This window comes from Carettochelys insculpta, chromosome 3 (assembly GCF_033958435.1).
Source record: "Carettochelys insculpta isolate YL-2023 chromosome 3, ASM3395843v1, whole genome shotgun sequence".
NCBI lineage: Eukaryota > Metazoa > Chordata > Testudines > Carettochelyidae > Carettochelys > Carettochelys insculpta.
In genome coordinates, this window is record NC_134139.1 from 154,049,673 (window position 1) to 154,070,836 (window position 21,164).

Consider the following 21,164-nt stretch of genomic DNA (forward strand, 5'->3'; position numbering starts at 1 on the left):
GCATCTACATGTCGTCAGTACAAAGTCTCACAGGACTTCATAAAATTTCTCCTGTGGGCTTATCATTTTCTATGCAATTATTTGTACAAACATACCTTTTCCCCAGGAAGCCCAGAAGCACCATTTTCTCCTTTAACTCCCACTTCACCCTAAAAAATAAATTGCATATTTAAACAAATTTTGAAGAGTTTTGAATTTGCCTTGCCAGCCAGGCAACATGTTATTAGCACATTGTTTATTTCCATGTATGCAGTTGTGTTTTCTATCAAGCTTTATGAGAAATCACAAAATGGTGCTCTCAGTGTGAGAGCACTGTTTAGTGAAAATAAGAGCTCTATAAACTTCAGGGAAAACACTGATTACAGGGCATTACAAGCCCCATATAGTTCAAAAGAAAAGCAACTAAAGCCCCAATTCAGTAAACACTTTGGCCGTTTCTACACATGCCACTTTCTAATAAATGGCCCAAAATATGCTAATGGAGCATGGATGCAAATTTCCTGCACCTCATTAGCATAAGGTAACATGATTTGGAGTCCGGAAGACACTCTTCTGGACTCCAAAACAACATGTAAGAACGCGGCCCCTGGGCGGTCTTCCGGAAGCGAGTCCTCCTTCCGGAGGCTCCTTCTTCCCAAAAATTTTTCCTTCTTCCAGAAGACCCCCCTGGGGGCTGCGCTTCTACATGTTGTTTTGGAGTCCGGAAGAGCGTCTTTCGGACTCCAAATCATGTTACGTTATGCTAATGAGGCGCAGGGAATTTGCATTCGTGCCTCATTAGCATATTTCAGGCCGTTTATTAGCATGCCACTTTCAGAGAAAGTGGCATGTGTAGCAACGGCCTTTTACGCAAGTTTAACCTTGACACTCCAAGGGCTTGTCTACACTAGCAATTTGGGAATGAGGGCACTTTGAAGCTGTGCAGGTAATTCAAAGTGCCTGCAGCCACACAGCTTGCCAGCGCTTCGAAGTTTGTAACTTCAAATTTCCACATCGAGAATTAAACTAACAAGGTGCTGCATATGCCGTGCAGCCCCACATCGCTATTCTCTGCTTGGGCTCGTTTACATGCCCCTGTGAAGGAGGGGGCTGTGTAGACAAGCTCCAAAGGTCTCATTGAGGAAATACTCACTATGCTATTAATCTAGTTCCTCTTGATGGGCACTTCTGTCATAACTTTCAATATAATGAAACGGGGTGGGATTTGTATTCTACATTGCAGATGTGTAAATGCGAGATTTGACTTTCTGTGGCAAGGTTATGTAGAGACACAACTATCTAGTACCTTCACTCCTTGCTAGGATATACTATAGAAAAGTGTGCTTCAATCAATGTTGTTATTTTACAAGATATTTCACAAATATAGGGCCAAAATCCTACTATCCTGAAATAAAATTGCCATTCATTGTAGGATTCAGTACAGAGCCCCTATATATGTATATACACACATAAACTACATGCTTTTAATATTTCTATAGGTAGTAGCTCACATGTGCAGATTGTATTGCTTCCTGCTTTTTTAAGACACTAATAATCAGGGACAAAAAGTTCCCACTAAACTGGAATATCCATACTTCACATTTCCATACCTAAAGGCAAGGGTAAAATCTGTTGGGAGTGGGGGAAGAAGGTTGCTAAAACCTTTATAAATTAAGCTGCAGCTGATGTAAATGGCATAACCTCGCAAACATCAATGTCCTATGGCAATTTATAATACATGAGAATTTAAATCATTGTTTTTAAAAACAAGTGAAGAAAATATCACACAAATTGTCCTTAATAATTTCAAATATGAGAGCCTGTGAAGTTTTGAAATTTAAATCAGGGAAAATATACAAACAATTTTAGCATTAGATATACTAATAATCACAAATGCAAAGTATTTCTACCCTTCACTAAAAAAGAAACTTTCTTCCTAGCAATTAACAACACCATGCTGTGTGCCCTTTTCTGTCACATATGACAGCAATCCCACTGGTTTCAATGATATTACTCACATAAGTCACATTCAGTGAGAGGAAAAAGTATAGAATTAGAAATTAAGTGAAGGAACGAAAGTGTAGGGTCTGCAGATCACATTTTTCTGTTCATTGGTTTCTAAAAAGTAGCTTTCTCCAGGTGACTCAAACCTGAATTTTGAAATAATCTGATAAACTATATAATTTAATGTTTCTGAGTTTCCTATAACCCTTACCCTTGTCTCTTCCTCACTTGACAGAACATCCATTCACAGAAATCCACACATAGGATTGCACCTGCGTAAGTCAGCTGGCAACTCTTGTTTAATGGCATGTGAGTGGGATAAGCAAATCAAGCAAAATTAGTTAAACGTGTGTTTGCAGCTGTGCTCCATACAAAAATTCACATCCAGTGATTTGCGCAATGATTATTTTTTTATTTTTCTTCATATTGAAATTGTTTTGAGCATAGTCATATCAAGTTAGTTTCAATCTCAACAGCAGAATAAAATTTTCAGTGTGAATGACGAGTAGGCACCAATACCAAGAGAGGGTGATCAGCAGGAATTACTCCAATCACTCGCAAATGTTACATCATACTTTGACTCCTTTGCCACTTTCAGCTAAGAGAGATGAGGAGTATTGTATGTTCATAGAATGTTTTTACATGCTATAAATTCATACAGTTCTATATGTTACCTTTCTGAAGAAAAAGAAGAAGAAGTAGAAAGCTCTAAGTGTGAGCCACTTACTAACCAGTCAACCATGCTAAATTTACACAGCTGCTTCATAACAGTACATGGACTTTCCTCTTAAAGACCTTTAAACAACTATATTCCATAGTAAATTGTATTAGGGAGTTATTCTCACACCATATAATTATGATTTTAATAAGCAGAATATAAAATGTGCAGCTACACTTTGTTATACACCATAGATAAGAATGCCTGAGCTTTTGTACAGATACCAGGAAAGAGTAAATAGCAGAAAAAAAAGATCACTTGGGCTCTATATATTATTATGTTATCTATCAGAGCAATAATTATTGTTTTATAACAACCGTGCTTTGCTTTGGGTCTCAGAGTAGCTTACAAAAGTAAGTGTGAATCCCTGTCTCAAGATTACAGCTGGCGGTGACTGAAGCACAGAATCAGTGGCATAGATAAGAAAAAAACCCCAAACTCCCAGCCCTAAGCTCCGCCTGCAAGACCAACCTTCCTTGTGCCTGAGCATGCCAGGAGTACATTGAATACTGGACATGTGGCTTATAAATAGTTTAAAAAATAATAACAAATGAGTACAATAATAGAAGAGAATTAAAATCAATTACTTACAGAGAAACTGTGAGCAACAATTTTTAATCCGGCAAAATGGTTAATTTTGAGATTTCCAAAATGCACAGACAAAACATACTGCTTTCACCAGGCTCCCATCTTTTGCAGGCTCAGGTTTAAAGAGACTTGGACCAAAAGATGTGGTTCTAAATAAATACATGTGCTACATATGAAACTAAAGGGCAGAAAAGAAGTAATATATGGAAGATTTTCAAAGGCATAAAAGGGCATAGAACATTTAAGTAAAGAATCTTTTATAAGAATTGCTGGTGATTACAGATATCAAAAATTAGAGTCATACTGTAATTAGAGTGTAACTGCACTGTAACAAATGTTCAGGCACCATGAAATATAACTGGTGATTATCATATGATTAGACTGGTGGTCTTGTTGCAGAAGAAAATCTGAGTTCAAAACATGAGCTGTGGGAGCCTACAGGATTCTGTACATTGTGGTGAAGTGAAATAAAATGATTTATTTACAAAAGGAAAAAACCAAACCCATCGATTTATGCTGCTCGAAAATTATACCTTGATGAATTAATTCTGAAAACCACAAGCATCCCATCTCTCCCCCTTGCCTGACAGTCCTTTCTACCATCAACTGCTTCTTCAAATTACTGTGAAATCCTTGGAGTTTTGAACTGGGAGCAGGTAAGACTTCTTAAGAGTTAGGCTCAGGTGCTTTCACACCTCTCCTGGAAACAGGCAGCCTTTGTCCCTGATACTCTGGAGCAGGGGAGTCCAACACGTTCGCCACTCACCACATGTGGTGAATAGGACACCACGTTGTGGTGAATAGAGTTCTCAAGCTGAATGCGGCTCTTGCAGTCTTTAAATGCATCTCCTCCTGAGAGCCACATGTGGCATGTGTCTCACTGCTTGGTGGGAGAAGCGCATGGCACCTCTGGTGAGTTGCTGGCATTGAATTAGAATGCCAGGGGGCGGGGGAAGCAGGGTGTGCCTGGCTCTGGGGGAGGGCATTTATTTGAGGGGGGTGGGAATGTGGTGAATATGGAAAGATGACAACCACAAGTGTGGTAATCTTTGAATTCATGTTGGACGCCACTGCTCTGGAGGGTTCCATGTTGGCTCATCCCCTATTATTAAATGGACCACCAGAATGGAGCTGAATAGACCTTAGTGGTGAAAGAACAGGTAAGCACCATTTAGAAAAGCTGGATGTGCACAAATCCATGTGGCCAGATGCAATCCATCTGAGGGTGCTGAGTGAGTTGACTGATATGATTGCAGAGACAGTGGCCATTATCTTTGAAAACTCATGATGATCACGGGTGGTCTCGGACAACTGGAAAAAGGTGAATGCCATGTGCATCTTTAAAAAAAGGGAAGGAGAATCTGGGGAACGATGGACCATGCAGCCTCACTTCAGTTTCTGGAAGAAAATCATGGACCAGGTCCTCCTGGAATTCAATGTGGAACACTTAGACAAGAGGAAGATGACCAGGAACAGTTAAAATGGATTCACTAAGGACAAATCATGCATGACCAACCTAATTGCCTTCTATGATGAGATATATAGCTCTCTGGATATTGGGTAAGTGGTGGATGTGAAAAACCTGGACTTTAGCAAACTTTTGGTATAGTTTCCCACAATATTTGAGTCAGAAAGTTAAAGATGTATGCCTTAGATGAATGGGCTATAAGGTGGATAGAAAGCTTGCAAAATCGTCAGGCTCCATGAGTAGCAATCAACAGCTCCATGTCTGGTTGGCAGATGGCATCAAGCAGAGTGCACCAGGGACTCGTCCTTGGGACAGTTTTGTTCAACATCTTCATTTATAATCCGGACAAGGGGATGTTTCGTACCCTCAGCAAGTTCACGGATGACACTAGGCTGGGGGAAGAGGTAGATATACTCGAAGATAGAAATAGGATCCAGAGTGACTTAGACAATTTGGAGATAGTGGAATCTTCACCCTCAGAGAATTTTAGGGCCCAACTTGACAGAGCACTGGCTTGGATGATTTAGTTAGGGTTGGTCCAACTTTAAGCAGGTGATTGGATTTGATGACCTCCTGAGGTCTGTTCCTACCCTAATCTAAGATTCTGTTAATGGCCAATCTTTAATATATACCATATCTCTTGGAGAGAGGCTAAGACACAATCTGATTTCCACATAGGTAACAGGAAAGGGGCACACTAATCCCAGGCCACTATGGCCCTGATCCACAAAGGAACTTACTGCTAGGCACTTAAGAATGTGATTCACAAAGCCAGTAAGCTAGGTGGAGAGCTGCCTAAAACAGATTATAGGACATGCTGAAGACAGTTGTATTCTAAATCCTCCCACTCTGGGACCTAAGTGTCTAAATCCAGGTTGCTAGCAATTCACAACCAGAAACCCCTCTCCTGGAGTTAGGCGGCTTGGAGTACACTGTGATGTTGATGAGGTTTCTGAGTCCGATCAGCTCCCATGCCACTCAATGCAGGGGGGTCAGTATTGGTTTTCCAAATCCCAAAGATGGCTGCTCAAAGGCTAATGATGGATTTCAGCTGATTGGTAACAGACCTCCATCAATTGACACCTAAAGCTCCTTGAGAAGTACCAGGAGTATGGTGACTGGGCTTATGATGACAAGGAGTGATGCCTAGACAAAGACAGACAGTGCAATGGGTCTGAAAATCTGCCTCTCTGTGTAAGGAACTGTGAGAGGGAGGTGGCAGGGCCAGCAGTGGGGATTGCTGAATAGCATATTTGTAGTCCTGTACAAATGCCATTATGGGAAAACTGCTGGAACCCATTCATGTGACAAGCACATGAACCTAGGATGGAATGGATATGAGCAAGCACTGGAAAAAGAATTAATATTATTTCCCTCTAAGAAGTGTCCCATTCCTTTTCCCCACCCCCACCCACTCCGACTCGTTCCCAGATGAGAAGAGAGGCTAGAGTAAGTTATGGTTAGTGTAATGTAGAAAAGCTTACAATGATGTTATTGCCTGAGCTATGTATGTTCTGGGCATAATTAGATGAGTATGTCAGATCATAATGGCTGAGAATTTCCAATTTTACCCAGCCAAGTTCTAATGGCTGGTTAAATCTTTTTCATGATGCACCAACTTTTAATAATGCACAGCTGGGACCTCCTCCACAAAGAAAGAAGAGACTTCTCACCATTATGAATAAAACAAAAAATATGTAAGAGGGGAGGGTGGGGTTTTTTTTGTTCTACTCTATTTCTCTACCACAGCATTTACAATTTTATGGGTTTTGGCTGTGAAAGCATCAAAAGTTTTTAAAGTACCTTCCCCACCTCTGGTCTCCTGTGTTTGCCAACTACTGCATCTGTCTTAAATTTCTAAGAAACTTAATTGGGATCCTTAAACCACTTCATGTCCTGAAAAAATAAACTTTACCTTCAACATTATCCTGTTACTTCTTTATCTTAAAAGGGTTTGAGATATCTAAATTGGAAGGTGATTTAAGGCTGCCAATTCTGTTTATTAGGAACTTAGTAAGGCCAGGTCAACATTAGGAGGTAAAATCAATTTTAGATAGGCAAATCCAGCTACAAGAATTATGTAACTGGAGTCAACTTATTTAAAATCCATTATTTTTGCTGCTATCCACACAACAGGAGTTCAACCAAATTAACCTTTCAGTCAACTGCCCTTACTCCTTGTGACTGCCAGGAGTAGCAGGGTCAACAGAGGCATCATGACAGTTCAACATAGTGCATCCCCAATAGGCACGCTAAATCAAACCCTGTAAGATCAGCCATCAGCATGTCAATCTTCCCTAAGTGTAGCTGTACCCTAAAGCTATGTCTACACTACAGAGATCTTTCGGAAGAAGCCATTCCAGAAGATCTCTTCCAAAAGAGCTTCTTTCAAAGGAGTGCATCCACACACAAAAAAGCAGATCAAAAGAGCTTCTTTAAAAACTGAGCAACCACACAGTCCCCCACTCTTTCGAAAAACAGGCTAGGGATCAAAAATGAAGGTACCCTGAGGATTGCTCTTTCGAAAGAAGGGCCCTGTGAAGCACCTACAAACACTTTATTTTCAAAGAAGCTTTTGAAAGAAGTGGTGTGGCCACACTTGGCCAAAACTTCGAAATGGCCATGCTAATGGCCAAATCCAAGAATACGAATGAGGTGCTGAATTGAATATTCAATGCCTCATTAGCATTCTCATGCTACTGGCTGAGGCGCTTCAAAAGCGCCGCTTTCAAACGCCTGCAGCTCAGTGCAGCTACACAGGGGTCCTTTTTGAAAGGACCCTGTACATTTCGAAATCCCCTTATTCCCCTCAGCTGAGAGGAATAAAGGGATTTTGAAATGTGCAGGGTCCCTTCAAAAAGGACCCCTGTGTAGCCGAGCCAAGCCGCACACGTTCTCGAAGCGCCGCAGCTGGAAGCATGAGAATGCTAATAAGGCGTTGAATATTCAATTCAGCGCCTCATTAGTATTGTTCTATTTGGCCATTAGCATGGCCATTTCGAAGGTTTGGCCAAGTGTGGCCACAGCCAAGGTGTTCTTATTGAAACGGGGTGGAAGAGCACTTTCGAAAAGAGAGTCACATTCTCTTGATTTCCCTTAAAAAGAATGCTTTTTGGGTGTAGAGACTCTGCAGGATTTTTTGAAAGAGCTCCCTTCTTTCGAAAAATCTTTCAAAAGAACTTACTAGTGTAGATGCAGCCTAAGACAGAAAGGAAAGAGGAAAGGGAGGAAGGCAGGGAGAGCAGGTATAGATTGAAAAGGGCAATTCTAAACAACTGCTCCATCCTCTGTGAGTTCTTTTCTCCAATAACTTCTCTTATTTTGCTTCCATATATTGTTCCTAGTGGAAAGACATTTTTTTCTTTTAATTAAAATGTAAATTAATGAGCCATAATATAATAGCCTTCAGGATGTGCATCTATAGGCACTTTGATGTCTGAAGGAACTCAGCCTTTGTGACTGCAATATACAGAAGGCATTCACCAAGAGCCTATGAATGCATATCTTGGAGCAGCTCACTGCTATAATAAAATAGTCAGTTCTCTTGAGATGTCAGTCTAAAACCTTTCTTGAGCTTCAAAGGTATAAGTAAATAAAAAAAAAAGAATATTTGCTTGTAACTCAGTAATACTATGATAAGGCAAGGAACAAAGGGTACATGTTCACTAAATACATCATTGTTCAAGCTACTACCAGGTACATTCTTTTTCTTATGGATTTTTTTACATGGATGATATATTCAGCTATTTATATCACCTGATCCAAAACACACTGTAATCAGCACATGCCTAAGAAATCTTCAAATAGGCACACGCCATACTAAGTATGTGGAAGTTCTTTTCAGCACAGGAAACTGGGTAAAGTTCTCAGCTCAGCAGAAAGTGAAAAACCAAGACAAGAGAAATTAATTCAAAATGTATTAAACTTCAGGCAATTACTCTATGACTTCTGACTTTTTCTACTCTCAGAACACTTACATTACTTGGTTGAAAATTTCTGAAAGCAGTTAAAAATAGTCTTCAGAACTAGCAAAATCTGTACCAGAAAGCTGCAATTTTTTGGCTTTCAATATCCTGGAAAAGCTAGCAGCAGCCTGCATGGTATGCTCCACTGCAGAAAGCTGGTAGGCACCAGACAAGTCTGGAGTTATGGATTTTTGGGCCAGTGCCCAGATATGGAGCAGGCACAGCTACAGTCACACTCTGTGATTAATTCTGGGCATCAAGCCTTGGTATGGCATGCTCAGGTGGAAGACTGAGGAAGCAGCAACAACCAAGAGAGTGTAGGTCCTTCTAGCAGGCAGAATACTACAGATCAAACACCTCTGAGTCCAGTGTAGGAGGGATTATAGGGACAGGAGCCACAGCCATTGAGACAGCTCCTCCTTCAGAGCTGTATGTGGGGAGTGAGGGTTAGGCATGGTGAGTGCTACTGCAGCTGACAGTTCCAATCTTTCAGCAAGGTGGGTTTAAAACAGTGGCTGTGCCACTCAAACCTTCTGCAAGCCATTAGAGATAATGTCTAAAGGGTGACACATAAAATCTCTTTATGGCATTAGCAAGCCATGATGGAGGACAGGGCAGAAAGTGATAAGGAGGGCATGGAAATGAATGAAGTAGCTTGGATCTGGCAAAGCACGAAGTTGATAGATGCAACAGACCAACCAACTCAGAAGAACACTCAGCCTTGTTGCAAAGTAGCATGTCAGGCCCTAAATACATTTGGGATTGTGGTATGGGCCCATTCAGAGGAATTTACATGAATGGCTGTGATTCACATAAGAAGAAAAAGGGACCAGGCTGATATTGAAATATGGTTAAAATGGGGGGATTTGGCTCATATTTGTCAACCTTCATATTGGCAGTCATTTCCTGGTTTGACCAAAGGCCAGCTGGAGACATGCTTTTAGCAAGCAGCTGGTCTGGGTCTTCTTTGAAGGCAAATTTTATTAGAATTTAGGAAAGCAAAAATGAGATTTTTTTCCAAAAATGCTCCCCCAGAAGAACACCACTTTAAAACGGGGTGCGGGGAGGGATTCAAATGCTTCCCGTCTAGAAGCATGACCAATAGCTGGAATGGGGTCATCCACAGTGGATCTCAAGGCGCTGTGGGAACTCTGGTGATAACTCCTCAACAAGGGAGGGCAGAGTATGGGAAGGGTACTTTATGGAACTAAATGCTGTTTTCTTACAGGTAGAATGATAGAATTATTGCAAACTTTGACATTGATAGAGAGTTTATACTATGTAGCAAGAGCTACGACTTTTTTTAATGGTGGGGGAGAAAAAAAGATGCAGGACCTTTTAGAAAAGCAGATCTGACAGTCCCTCTTTTGATGATGGTACCCAAAAAAGTTACATGGGAAGTATCCCCTGAGAAACTGCATTGTTCTGAGGAAGTTACTGAATGATTGGTAAAACAGAATAATGATCTTTTACTCTGCTGTAAACTTGGGGAGAACTAGTAGATTAGGATTAAGGTCCATATTCTGCAATTAAGTAGCTTTCTAGCTACACCCAGCAACCACTGGGACTTTAATCTTCTTGGGGTTTCTTTGAAGAGGGTCAAGTTATTTACACAGGGTCAAACCCAAATTATGCTCATGCTCAGCATCTAGAGATTCAGTACAATGTCAGAATGAATGGTGGGATGGAGATCAGGTTTGTGAATTAGAGGATGGGCCAGCTGCAATAAATAAATAAATAAATAAATAAATAAATATTTGCAGCAAGAGACTGGATTCGAGAGATGAGAGAAGCCAGCTGGCCTCTTGTCGGGTGACTGGTGGGTTAGGAGTACTGCCAGTAAAAGAAAACAGAATACCTCCCTCATGCACTTGCCTGCACAGAGTTAGAGACAGAGGTGGGTATCAATGCTGGTAATCTTGCAGGATTGAGGAAGCTGGCTAGGAGGACTGGTGTACCCAAGCCAAGATTATTTCTCATGAACAGCAAGCTTAGGACATCTTTAATTTCACATTCCAGGTGCTGCCCAAGATACGGGTGTAGTGCACTTGGCACTTGGCTGTCTCCTCAGTCATGGCCAGACCTAATTTATTACTACATGCTAATTAAGATATGGAAAGGTTACTGAATGTTGGGTGATTCATGAATGAAACAGGATTTCTTTTGCAGGGAGAACTGTATGTCAGAATCAGACCTGAAAATTAATTTGGATGTACGTCTTGGGCCTGAGGTTTCCACCAGTGCAAATGGTGCTAACTGGGTCTGGAAGAGAATAGTAAAAGACACACACCATGGGAATTCTTGCCCCCATACTACTGGCTGTGACTAACTGCAAGGATAAGGTCAGGAGTGAATCCAGTGATCCTGAAGTAGAAACCAGGCAGTGGTTCATGTTGGTAAATGCCAGTTTGTGAAGTCACTCAGGGTGTGACATAGGCAGAATGGGAGAGCTGGCACTGGGCATCAGCAAGGAACAGGTTTTTTCAGATGCAGCTGGACCTCTGCAACGTTGGTTCTTTAACAACTTTGTCTGAGTGCCATAAAACATTTGGGTATTTTTTGAGTGGGTTAAAGAATTTACTTCATTCCAACTGATGGCAGAAGTGAGCCCTATCAGAATTTGACCTATTTCAGGGTCAGGTACTACTTTTCCATGGTATTATGTGGCCACATGGGCAACTTCTTTCCAGGTGATCTGGCCTACCTGTGTCAGGCTCCTGCATGGAAGAATGAGGCAACTCATATGCACCTGGAAGTAATCAAATTCATGGCCGGCTAGTTGGAAACTAATGATTCATATACAGAGTTACCAGGGCTCAGCTCTGAGGGATGGAGGACTTCTGAAGAAAGAAAGACCCTGATAACAGGAGGTCCCCCGTGCAAGGAGTCTGGCAGGCATGCTCCTTGGATCTGGGAACAAGCAAAGAGTGTCCAAGCCAGCGTATCTGTAACTGCATGCTGCCACAAAGAGGAGCTACAGTTGGCAAATATCCACAGACACCCTCCTTAAGAGGACACTTTAAAGACTTACAAAATGATTTATTTAGTTTAAAGTGCTACATTTCTGTTGCTTTGTTTTGTTGGAGTATAGGCTAACATGGCTACCTCTCTGTTACTATTCCTTAAGGGGAGTGGTGGACCAATATGGAAATGGATAAATGAAGATTTATCACTAACCCAGCAAAGATGCTTGGCCTGGTGGATCAGGGTGCATCTAGGAGGACACAGTCTGGGGATTTATTGAAAGAATTGGGTTAAAATTGGTACAAAGAGAGATTAGGAATGGAACCAGGACTCTTCCCCGCAGTAATCATAACTTGGCCTGAGACGCTACAGGGAAGGATCTGGAAAGAGAAATGCCTGGCCTCATCTATGGATGAAACCCATAAAAGGGTAAATCCACTGGTGGCTGATTTACATGTACAGGATAGACTGGTGACTGCTCATCTTGAATTTGCATATCTAATCTACCCGAACTATTCAGGAAGAGTCAGTTCATTTCTCCAACTGCGGAAAGGATTAGAGTGTGGCAGATATTCAAGAAGGAACTGTAAATAGTCTTGGAATCTGCCAATGTTGCAAGGGAAGCAGCCAAGAAAAGGGATGATGATTCCTGTTGGCAAGAGCCCAGTGCAGATAATTGTTCAGTAATGCATCTGGCCCCTTGATATTCCAGAAGAGGAAGTTAATTACAGGATTTGTTGATGGCATCTCCTAAAGAAGATAGGAAATGGGACTTGAGCACCTACTGTCTGGTACAGCAAGGATACACACCTCTTTTCCCACCATTTTAGGCCTTGTAGAGAGAACTAAGAAACTTTTTAAAGTATAATCTCTCCCTCAGGTATTCCTATATAATATTACCCTGTATACAAGCCTAGTTAGATCAAGAGTGCTTTTAGAAGAAAACAGACAGGAAAGGAAAACCAATGACCAAGCTCTAGAACATCCTTGCCAACATGACAGCCATGTTTAGATGAAGAGGGATGGCTCACCCCCAACTCTGCTTACAGAATTGTTTGCCATGGCTAAGAACCTGGGATCAAGAGACATTCATTTGCTCAATGATCTGCCCCTCACATAGGGTGGGTGTAAATGCCCAGCAAGCCCTAAGTTTGACACAGAGACTGACGGAAGTCAGGGTTCTGCACAAAGAAGGCTGTAACTTGGTGCCTAGGGAAAACAGAGAGGCACCAGAAATAAGTCAGGCCTTACTAGTACTCAAGAACAGGTATGATAGTATATGCAGGGCTTTGCTATTTTAAATCCACTTCTGAATGATGTGTACCTTTTGGCAAAATAAATCCCATTTTGACACAGAGAAGTGATTTCCGTGTCTGTGCATGCTGTTCCGGAAGGAAACTGTTGCATCTGCCAAGCCTCTTGCAACTGCTACAAATATCACTGCTGGTAACCAGGGAAATATAACCCAGAGACCCAATCAAGGTGGTTGGATCACAAGATCTCATCTCAAAGAAAAGTGGAGGCATGAGCCTGACACTTGAAAGGGGGGCACCAGGGGATTAGGGGACAGGGATAGAAAAGCAAGAGCTTCTTACTCAGGGGCCATGACACCTTGCACAAGGGGAGGGTACTGACGTCAGGCTAACAGGATGGGGACTGGGAGGCAGATGGCAGCCCTCCTCCAGGTGGTATGGATTAAGAAAGAAGTATGACCTGTGCTGGATGAGTAATTGCTGGACAGTTTCCAGATGTTACCTAAAGTAGTGGCTTAGTTAAACCACATTCCTGCAGCATCCCTAACAGTGGTTATAAAGGAGAAAAAAAACACAAGAAAAACTGAGGGAGCACAACGTGAGTGCCATGCTGTTTCATTACAACATATTTTATTTCATATTTATATTGTTATAGTTAACAGAGGTATAAACTGATTTCTCAAAAAATAAAAGCTCTGTAAGCAATCTTGTTAAAGAAAGAAAGAAAGAAAGAAAGAAAGAAAGAAAGGTAAAGCCTTGGCAGATACCATAAGTGATTGCTATCTTACCTTTTCTCCTTTATCTCCTTTCTGACCGGGCAAACCAGCTACTCCTGGCAATCCTGCTTCACCCTGATTAAAAATGAGTTTTCAGATCAGAGACATATGTAGCATTTTTCCCTCTAACACAGATACTTTAACAATACAAATCAGTCAAGACAAATAAGGCACCAACACCTGGACAATGATACTGTGGTGTTTTCTGTCACCAACAGATAAGAGTGTAGAAAACAGAAAACTCTTACAAAAGCAAATTGAGGTAAAATATAGTTGTGTAAGAATAGTTTTCATTTTTGATGCTGGCCCTGAGGTGGACCCAAAAGCAATCCCTTTGTTTTCTGTCTTAAAATCATTTAATACTGCAATGCTAACAAACATTAATCTAATTTACATTTATTGTATAAGTCCAGCTGCATCAAAGAAATAAACCACTTTCATACCTCTAAAGAAATTCAGGATTTTTATAACAGGATGGTGTAGAAATAGTACTTTGAGACTCTGCAAAGCATGCAAGATAGAGGATATATGTATAGAAGATGACTCTCATACTTTGTTTGGAAAGCAGAGACAATCGTCTTTAGATTCGTGCTGTGTTATTGGAAAAGCGTGTATTTTGCTGACGTGAACAGTCACTGGTGATGGAGAAGAAGTAGTGAAACTGTCCTCCAGTGGGCACTAAAACAGAAATAAGGATTATTGTGAATTGAGTCAATGGCTGGTAAGTGTAAAAATTCAAACATTGTTGCCATTCAACTTTTTTTGTCTTTTGTCACTGCATGCAACACTTGTGAAATGAAGACTACAAATGTGTCACCCTTCCTCATTGACATCAAACCTATCCCAATGTGCCTATGTTATTACTAAAATAGACGTCATTGTAGGAGCAATCCCACATTATGAAATCCCTGATTTCTCCTGTTACAGTTTGATGTTTGCAAGTGAGACTCCTAGCTGCTGCCCTGCAGATGCAAGATACACCTGAGACTCCTACAGATGCAAGAAATGAATGTGAGGCTGTTAATATCCCTGAAAATAGAAAAGGAAAATAAAGGTTACTGAGCTACCTGATTATCACAGGAAATGACTACAGGTCAGAGGGGTTTCCTGGACAAAGGGTATTTCTCACTTTTATAATGTAACTTGCTGTGTTTTTCTCTTAGAACACTCTCAAAACAGAACTCAATGCTCAAATGTCTGGAAGCCAACTGAGCTGAGGCTACACATATTGTACGCTAAAAGTCAGCTGACTAGAAAGTGGCATATTCTAATGAAGATATTACTAGGGTCTCTGAATTTCACCCAGAATACATCTCTTGATGCAGATTTTTGCTTGACAATGTAAGTGTTTCTTTTAAAAAATGAAATGTTAGCCCTTATGGTTGCTAAGAAAAGTTACAAAATTGGAAATTATAAAGCTGCCCTATCCATTTGAATTTCCCTCCCTCTCAGCATCTTCTCTCCAAATCTGTTCTTGTGCACGGGCTAGAGCCCATTTTTACAGGCACAACTCAAGTTGAAAATATGGACCTAGTTAAACAAAACACTTCACCAGATGCTCAGCTTCAAGCAAATGAGTAATAGCAATGCCTTCAAGCCCACATAGCATGTATCTGTCAAAATATTGAAAAAGTAACTCATTGACTTCATCGGACAAAATTTTAATTAACATACTTTCATTTTTCTACTATAAAGAAAACAGAATAAAGAAAATGGGCCTATGAGGAGAGACTGAGGCATCTGGGCTTTTTAGTTTGCAGAAGAAAAGACTGATGGGTGATTTGATAGCAGCCTTCAACTTCCTAAAGTGGGGCTCTAAAGATGGAGAGAGGCTGTTCTCAGTAGTGATGGAAGGCAGAACAAGGAGCAATGGTCTCAAGCTACAGATGGGGAGGTTTTGGTTGGATATTAGGAAAAATTATTTTACCAGAAGAGTGGTCAAGCACTAGAATGTGTTACCTAGTGAGGTGGTGGAATTGCCATCCCTAGAGGTTTTTAAGTCCTGGCTTGACAAAGTCTTGGCTGGGATGATTTAGTAAGGGTTGGTCCTGCTTTAGGCAAGTAGCTGGACTTAATGCCTCCCAGGGTCCCTTCCAGTCCGAGGATTCTATGATTCTGTGATTCTAAAATAAACAGTTGAATGTCCTGTATTTGACACCTATTTTTTCTTCTATGCACTTTGCATATTTTGGGGTATGACTATGACCCCCTTTCCTTCCCTTCCCTGTCTTCCATCTTATACATCCCTAATGCCCCAGCCACAAGGCTCCCAGTATACAAATAATGGAATTATAAGAAAAACCAATAACATATAAAAGTCTCTCTATTCTCTGGAACCACACATTACATTGGCTCTGTGGGAAAGACCTACATTCTAATCACTCTATCTGTGAATTCATTGGCCATTAATTAGTATGGATAACTTTATCTAGAAAGAGGGGCCTGGCAGCCTTCAGCCTTCTTCATGTAGCCAGTGTCCCCTATAGTCCTCTTTCACTCAACTGCTGCTCTGACAATGCTACCATGTTTCATTTACTCATCTAGTAAGAGACCTCCTTAAAACTGTATCTCATTTTCAGGAAAGACCAATTTAATGTTGCCACACACCTGTTTTATGCTCATTAAAAAAATAAAGTGAATTTTTTCATAAAAGATTATTAATGCATTTTATGTTTTACGTGTACATTTTCCATAAAATAACCTACCATGCCCTCTGATATTTCACAACAGTTCTCTTGAGCTGCAAATTTGGGGTTACAATAAATTATTATGCGGCGAAGTTCAATCTGTTAAGAAATATAAAAGATAAAAAGGATATATTTAGTTACTAGTAGAAACTACTGTAATATTCCAAACTTACCGTTATTATCTGTCATTCTGAAAATATCATATCTGATTTAAATATGTAAAAAACGACCAAATCACAACTTATTTAAAATCACATGAGTATGATGGACCATATTTTTCTCTCAGCTACTCCAGGGTAAATTCTATAATGGGACTGAGTTATCTTCATAGGGGTTATAATCCTCTGCATTGCTCTTGATATCTGTCCTGAGTATTAAACCCTCAGTGAAGTGCATTCTCAGTGTCACACACACACCTCTGGCATGATCCCCTCTAGCAATCTACTAGAGCCAGAGTGTGATCTGTCGTGTTGGACAGGCTTTTGCCTGGTCCTTTCCACTACATCATTTGAAGAGCAGGAATCAAGGATTTTGTACTCAAGTATTTTATTCAGGAGACTTTAGGATTGCTTGTCAGAGAAGACGTAGCCCCAGGAAGCTGGTTATAGTTAATTGATTATAGCCCTGGCAGAAATTAGAGCTGATAGGTCACTCTGCTACCTGAAATAACTCACATAAAGTACTTAATGAGAAGACAACTGATACAGCATGGCTCTGCTCCCATACAATTCCTACTCAATCCTGCTCTGGCCCCAACACACTCCTTCTCTCCTCGAAAACACATTATTCATTAGCGAGCACTGAGTGTACTTGGTGGTGCAGAAACCATTTCCACAGTCTCCACCAGCTTTGTGTCAATGGAGTCAACCACGTGCAATGGGAATTCCCTGCAGGCAAAGTCCACTGAAATTTGGTCTTTTATTTTGTGTAAATGGCTAGGGATTTATTTAGGATTTAAGGGCATCTCCTGCAGAAGTGGGAGGCATTATACTTTGCCAATAAATATGAGATTTATGAAATACGAAATTTGCAAGATGTAGAGTACTCAGGCTTGACCAAAGAATTTGGATAGAAATCCCATCTTTGAATAATTAGGATATAGCAATAGGACTTCACTGCCAACCTCCAGACTAGGAGGGTGATGGTGATTTTGAAATAGACTAAAACCAGAAAATCTACTAATGATGGGGGCTTCAACTATCCCCATATTGATTGGTTACATGTCATCTAAGGACAGGCTACAGAAGTAAAATTTCTGGACACAGTGTAGTATTTCTTGGAGCATCTGGTCCTGAGCCCACAAAGAGAGAGGAAAACATTGATTTAGTCTGAAGTGGTGCACAGGATCTGGTCCAAGAGGGGAATGTGGTGGAAGACTTCAATAATGTCAACCATAATGTAATTAAATTCAACTTTCCTATAAAATGAAAAATACTAAAAAAACCTACCACAGTTCCATTTAACTTTAAAAAGGGGAACTTGAAAAAATGAGGAAGCTAGTTAAATGAAAAGTTAAAAGTAACAGCTGCAGGCATTTCATTTTTCTAAACTGCATGGAAACACCATAATACAGAATAAAACTAAAAATGTATCCCAACTAAAGTAAGCAGCAAAAAAAGACTAGAAAATGCCTCTTTGACTAAACAACAATGTAAAAGAGATGATTAAAGGTAAAAAGAAATCACCAGAACACAGGAATGGTATACTGGGTCAGATTAAAGGTCCACGTAGCCCAGTATCCTGTCTTCCGATGGTGGCCAATGCCCGGTGACCAAAGGGAATGAACAGAAAAGGTAATCATCAAGTGATTCTTCACCTGTTGCCAATTTGCAGCTTCTGACCAAGACTTGGGATATCATTCCTACCCATCTTGGCTAATAGCTATTGATGGATCTATTCTCCATGAATTTATCAACTTCTTTTTTGAACCCAGTTAAGGTCCCAGTCTTCACAGAAACCCTTCAAAATTGAAAGTCCAATTCTACTGAGGAACATAGAAAAGCTGCATATGTTTGGGCAAGTAAAATGTAAAGGTAGAATTAGACAGGCCAAAAACAATTTGAAGCACAACTAGGAAATGAAAAAATGTTACTCTTTAGTTTTTGTGTAAGTACATAAAAAGGAGAAAGTGTGCCAAATGGTCCATGGGGTTCTGGATGACCAAAGTACTAAAGGAGCATGCAAGGAAGACAAGCTCATTGTCGAGAACCTATATGAATTCTTTGCCTCAGTCTTCATTGCAGAGGATGAGAGATTCCCACTCCTGAGCCATTCGCTTTTGGCGAAAAATCCAAGTAACTGTTCCAGACTGAGATGTAAATAGAGGAGGTTTTTGGAACAAACTGATAAAGTAAACAGTAATAAGTCACCAGGACCAGATGTGGTATTCATACAAAATTTCAGAAGAAATTCAAATATGAACTGAAGAACTACTAATATTGGTTTGTAACCTAACATTCAAATCAGCTTCTGAACCAGATGACTTGCAGATACCTAATGTAAAACCAATTTCTCAAAAAAAGACTCCCAAAGCAATCCTAGCAATTACAGGCCAGTAAAACTAACTTCAGAACCAGCAAAATGGGTGAAAACGATACAAAAGAACAGAAATATCAGAAATGTAGATGAACATGATGTTTGTGAAGAGTCAAGATGGCTCTCGTAAAGGGAAAGCATGCCTTACCAAACTAGCCAAATTCTAAGGATATCATAAGAACATAAGAACAGCCATACTGGGTCAGACCATAGGTCCATCAAGCCCATGATCCTGTCTTCTGACACTGGGCAGTGTCAGGTGCCCCAGAGGGAATGAAGAGAACAGGTAATCATCAACTGATCAATTCCCTGTAGCCCATTTCCAGCTTCTGGGAAACAGAGGCTAGGAACACTCTCCGTGCCCATCCTGGCTAATTGCTGTTGATGGGACTTATCTTCCATAAATGTATCTAGTTCTTTTTTAAATTCACTATAGTCTTGGCCTTCACAACATCCTACGGCAAAGAGTTCCAGAGGTTAACTGTGCACTTTGTGAAAAAATATTTCCTATTGTTTGTTTTAAACCTGCAAAAAGCATATGTACAACCCTGAGCCAACTGGTATAGTATACACAGACTTTCAGAAAGCCTTTGACAAGATCCCACATGGACAACTCTTACACAAACTAAACAGTCATGGGATAAGAGGGAAAGTCTTCTCATGGCTGAGTAACTATTTTAAAGGTAGGAAACAAAGGTAATAAAAAGGGATCATTCTGCACAGTAAATAATGGAAGCCCCAGTGGATTTGTCCTGGTACCAGGGCTGTTCAACATATTTATAAATGATCAGGAAAAAAAACGGTAAACAGTGAGATGGCAAACACTGTGCACAATTCAAAATTACTAATATCAAAGCTTACTGCAAAAAATGACAAAGGGGTCTCAGAAAACTGGGTAGCTTGGCAATAAAATGGTACATGAAATTCAGTGTTGAAAATTGCAAAGTAGGAAAACATAATTCCAGCCATATATAGAAAATCACAGTGTTTCATTTAAGAAATCTTGTGGATAGCTCTCTGAAAACATCTGCTCAATGTGCAGCAGCAGTCAAAAGGCTAATAGAACATTAGAAAATATCAGGGAAAAGGGATAGATAATAAAAAATACTGTAAGACACTATAGCTGCGTCTACACGTGCACGCTACTTCGAAGTAGCGGCAGTAACTTCGAAATAGCGCCCGTCACGTCTACACGTGTTGGGCGCTATTTCGAAGTTGAAATCGACGTTAGGCGGCGAGATGTCGAAGTCGCTAACCCCATGAGGGGATGGGAATAGCGCCCTACTTCGACGTTCAACATCGAAGTAGGGACGTGTAGACGATCCGCGTCCCGCAACATCGAAATAGCGGGGTCCTCCATGGCGGCCATCAGCTGGGGGGTTGAGAGATACTCTCTCTCCAGCCCTTGCGGGGCTCTGTGGTCACCGTGGGCAGCAGCCCTTAGCCCAGGGCTTCTGGCTGCTGCTGCTGCAGCTGGGGGTCCGTGCTGCATATACAGGGTCTGCAACTAGTTGTTGGCTCTGTGTATCTTGCACTGTTTAATGAAAGTGTGTCTGGGAGGGGCCCTTTAAGGGAGCGACTTGCTGTTGAGTCCGCCCCGTGACCCTGTCTGCAGCTGTGCCTGGCTCCCTTATTTCGATGTGTGCTACTTTGGCGTGTAGACGTTCCCTCGCTGTGCCTATTTCGATGTTGGGCTGAGCAACGTCGAAGTTGAACATCGACGTTGCCAGCCCTGGAGGACGTGTAGACGTTATTCATCGAAATAGCCTATTTCGATGTCGCAACATCGAAATAAGCTATTTCGAAGTTGGGTGCACGTGTAGACGTAGCCTATATATGTAAATATATGGTATACTCACACCTTGAATATTATTTGCAGTTTTCATTGCCTCAGCTACAAAAAAAAACTAGAATTGGAATGGGCACAAAGAAAGGCAAAAAAATGTTTTGGAGGATGGGGGAGTCTCCAGAAAGGAGAGGTTAAAAAGATTTAGACTGTCCTGATTATAAAAGAGATGACCAAGGTGGGGCACTATGATAGAGAAGACTATAAAATCATGAATGGTGTAGAGAAAGTGAATAAGGAAGTGTTATTTAACCATTCACATAATACACAAACTGGGGTCACCCAAAGGAATTAATAGACAGCCCATTTAAACAAATGAAATAAAGTATTTCTCTCATTGCTTAATCAATCTATGAAACTCATTGCAAGGCAATGTTGTGA

The 21,164-nt window shown here is 40.8% G+C and overlaps 1 protein-coding gene across 2 annotated transcripts in view; it reads right to left on the reverse strand.

The window, feature by feature from the left end:
* Positions 1-21,164, reverse strand: part of COL19A1 (collagen type XIX alpha 1 chain) — a 338,823-nt gene that overhangs the window by 256,062 nt on the left and 61,597 nt on the right. For both annotated transcript variants that reach the window (XM_074991087.1, XM_074991086.1), the window contains exons 7-10: positions 16,421-16,501; positions 14,268-14,393; positions 13,728-13,790; positions 96-149 (exon numbers count right to left, since the gene is read on the reverse strand). In XM_074991087.1, the coding sequence (XP_074847188.1) occupies positions 96-149; positions 13,728-13,790; positions 14,268-14,393; positions 16,421-16,501 (324 nt within the window). The remainder of the gene's footprint in view (positions 1-95; positions 150-13,727; positions 13,791-14,267; positions 14,394-16,420; positions 16,502-21,164) is intronic.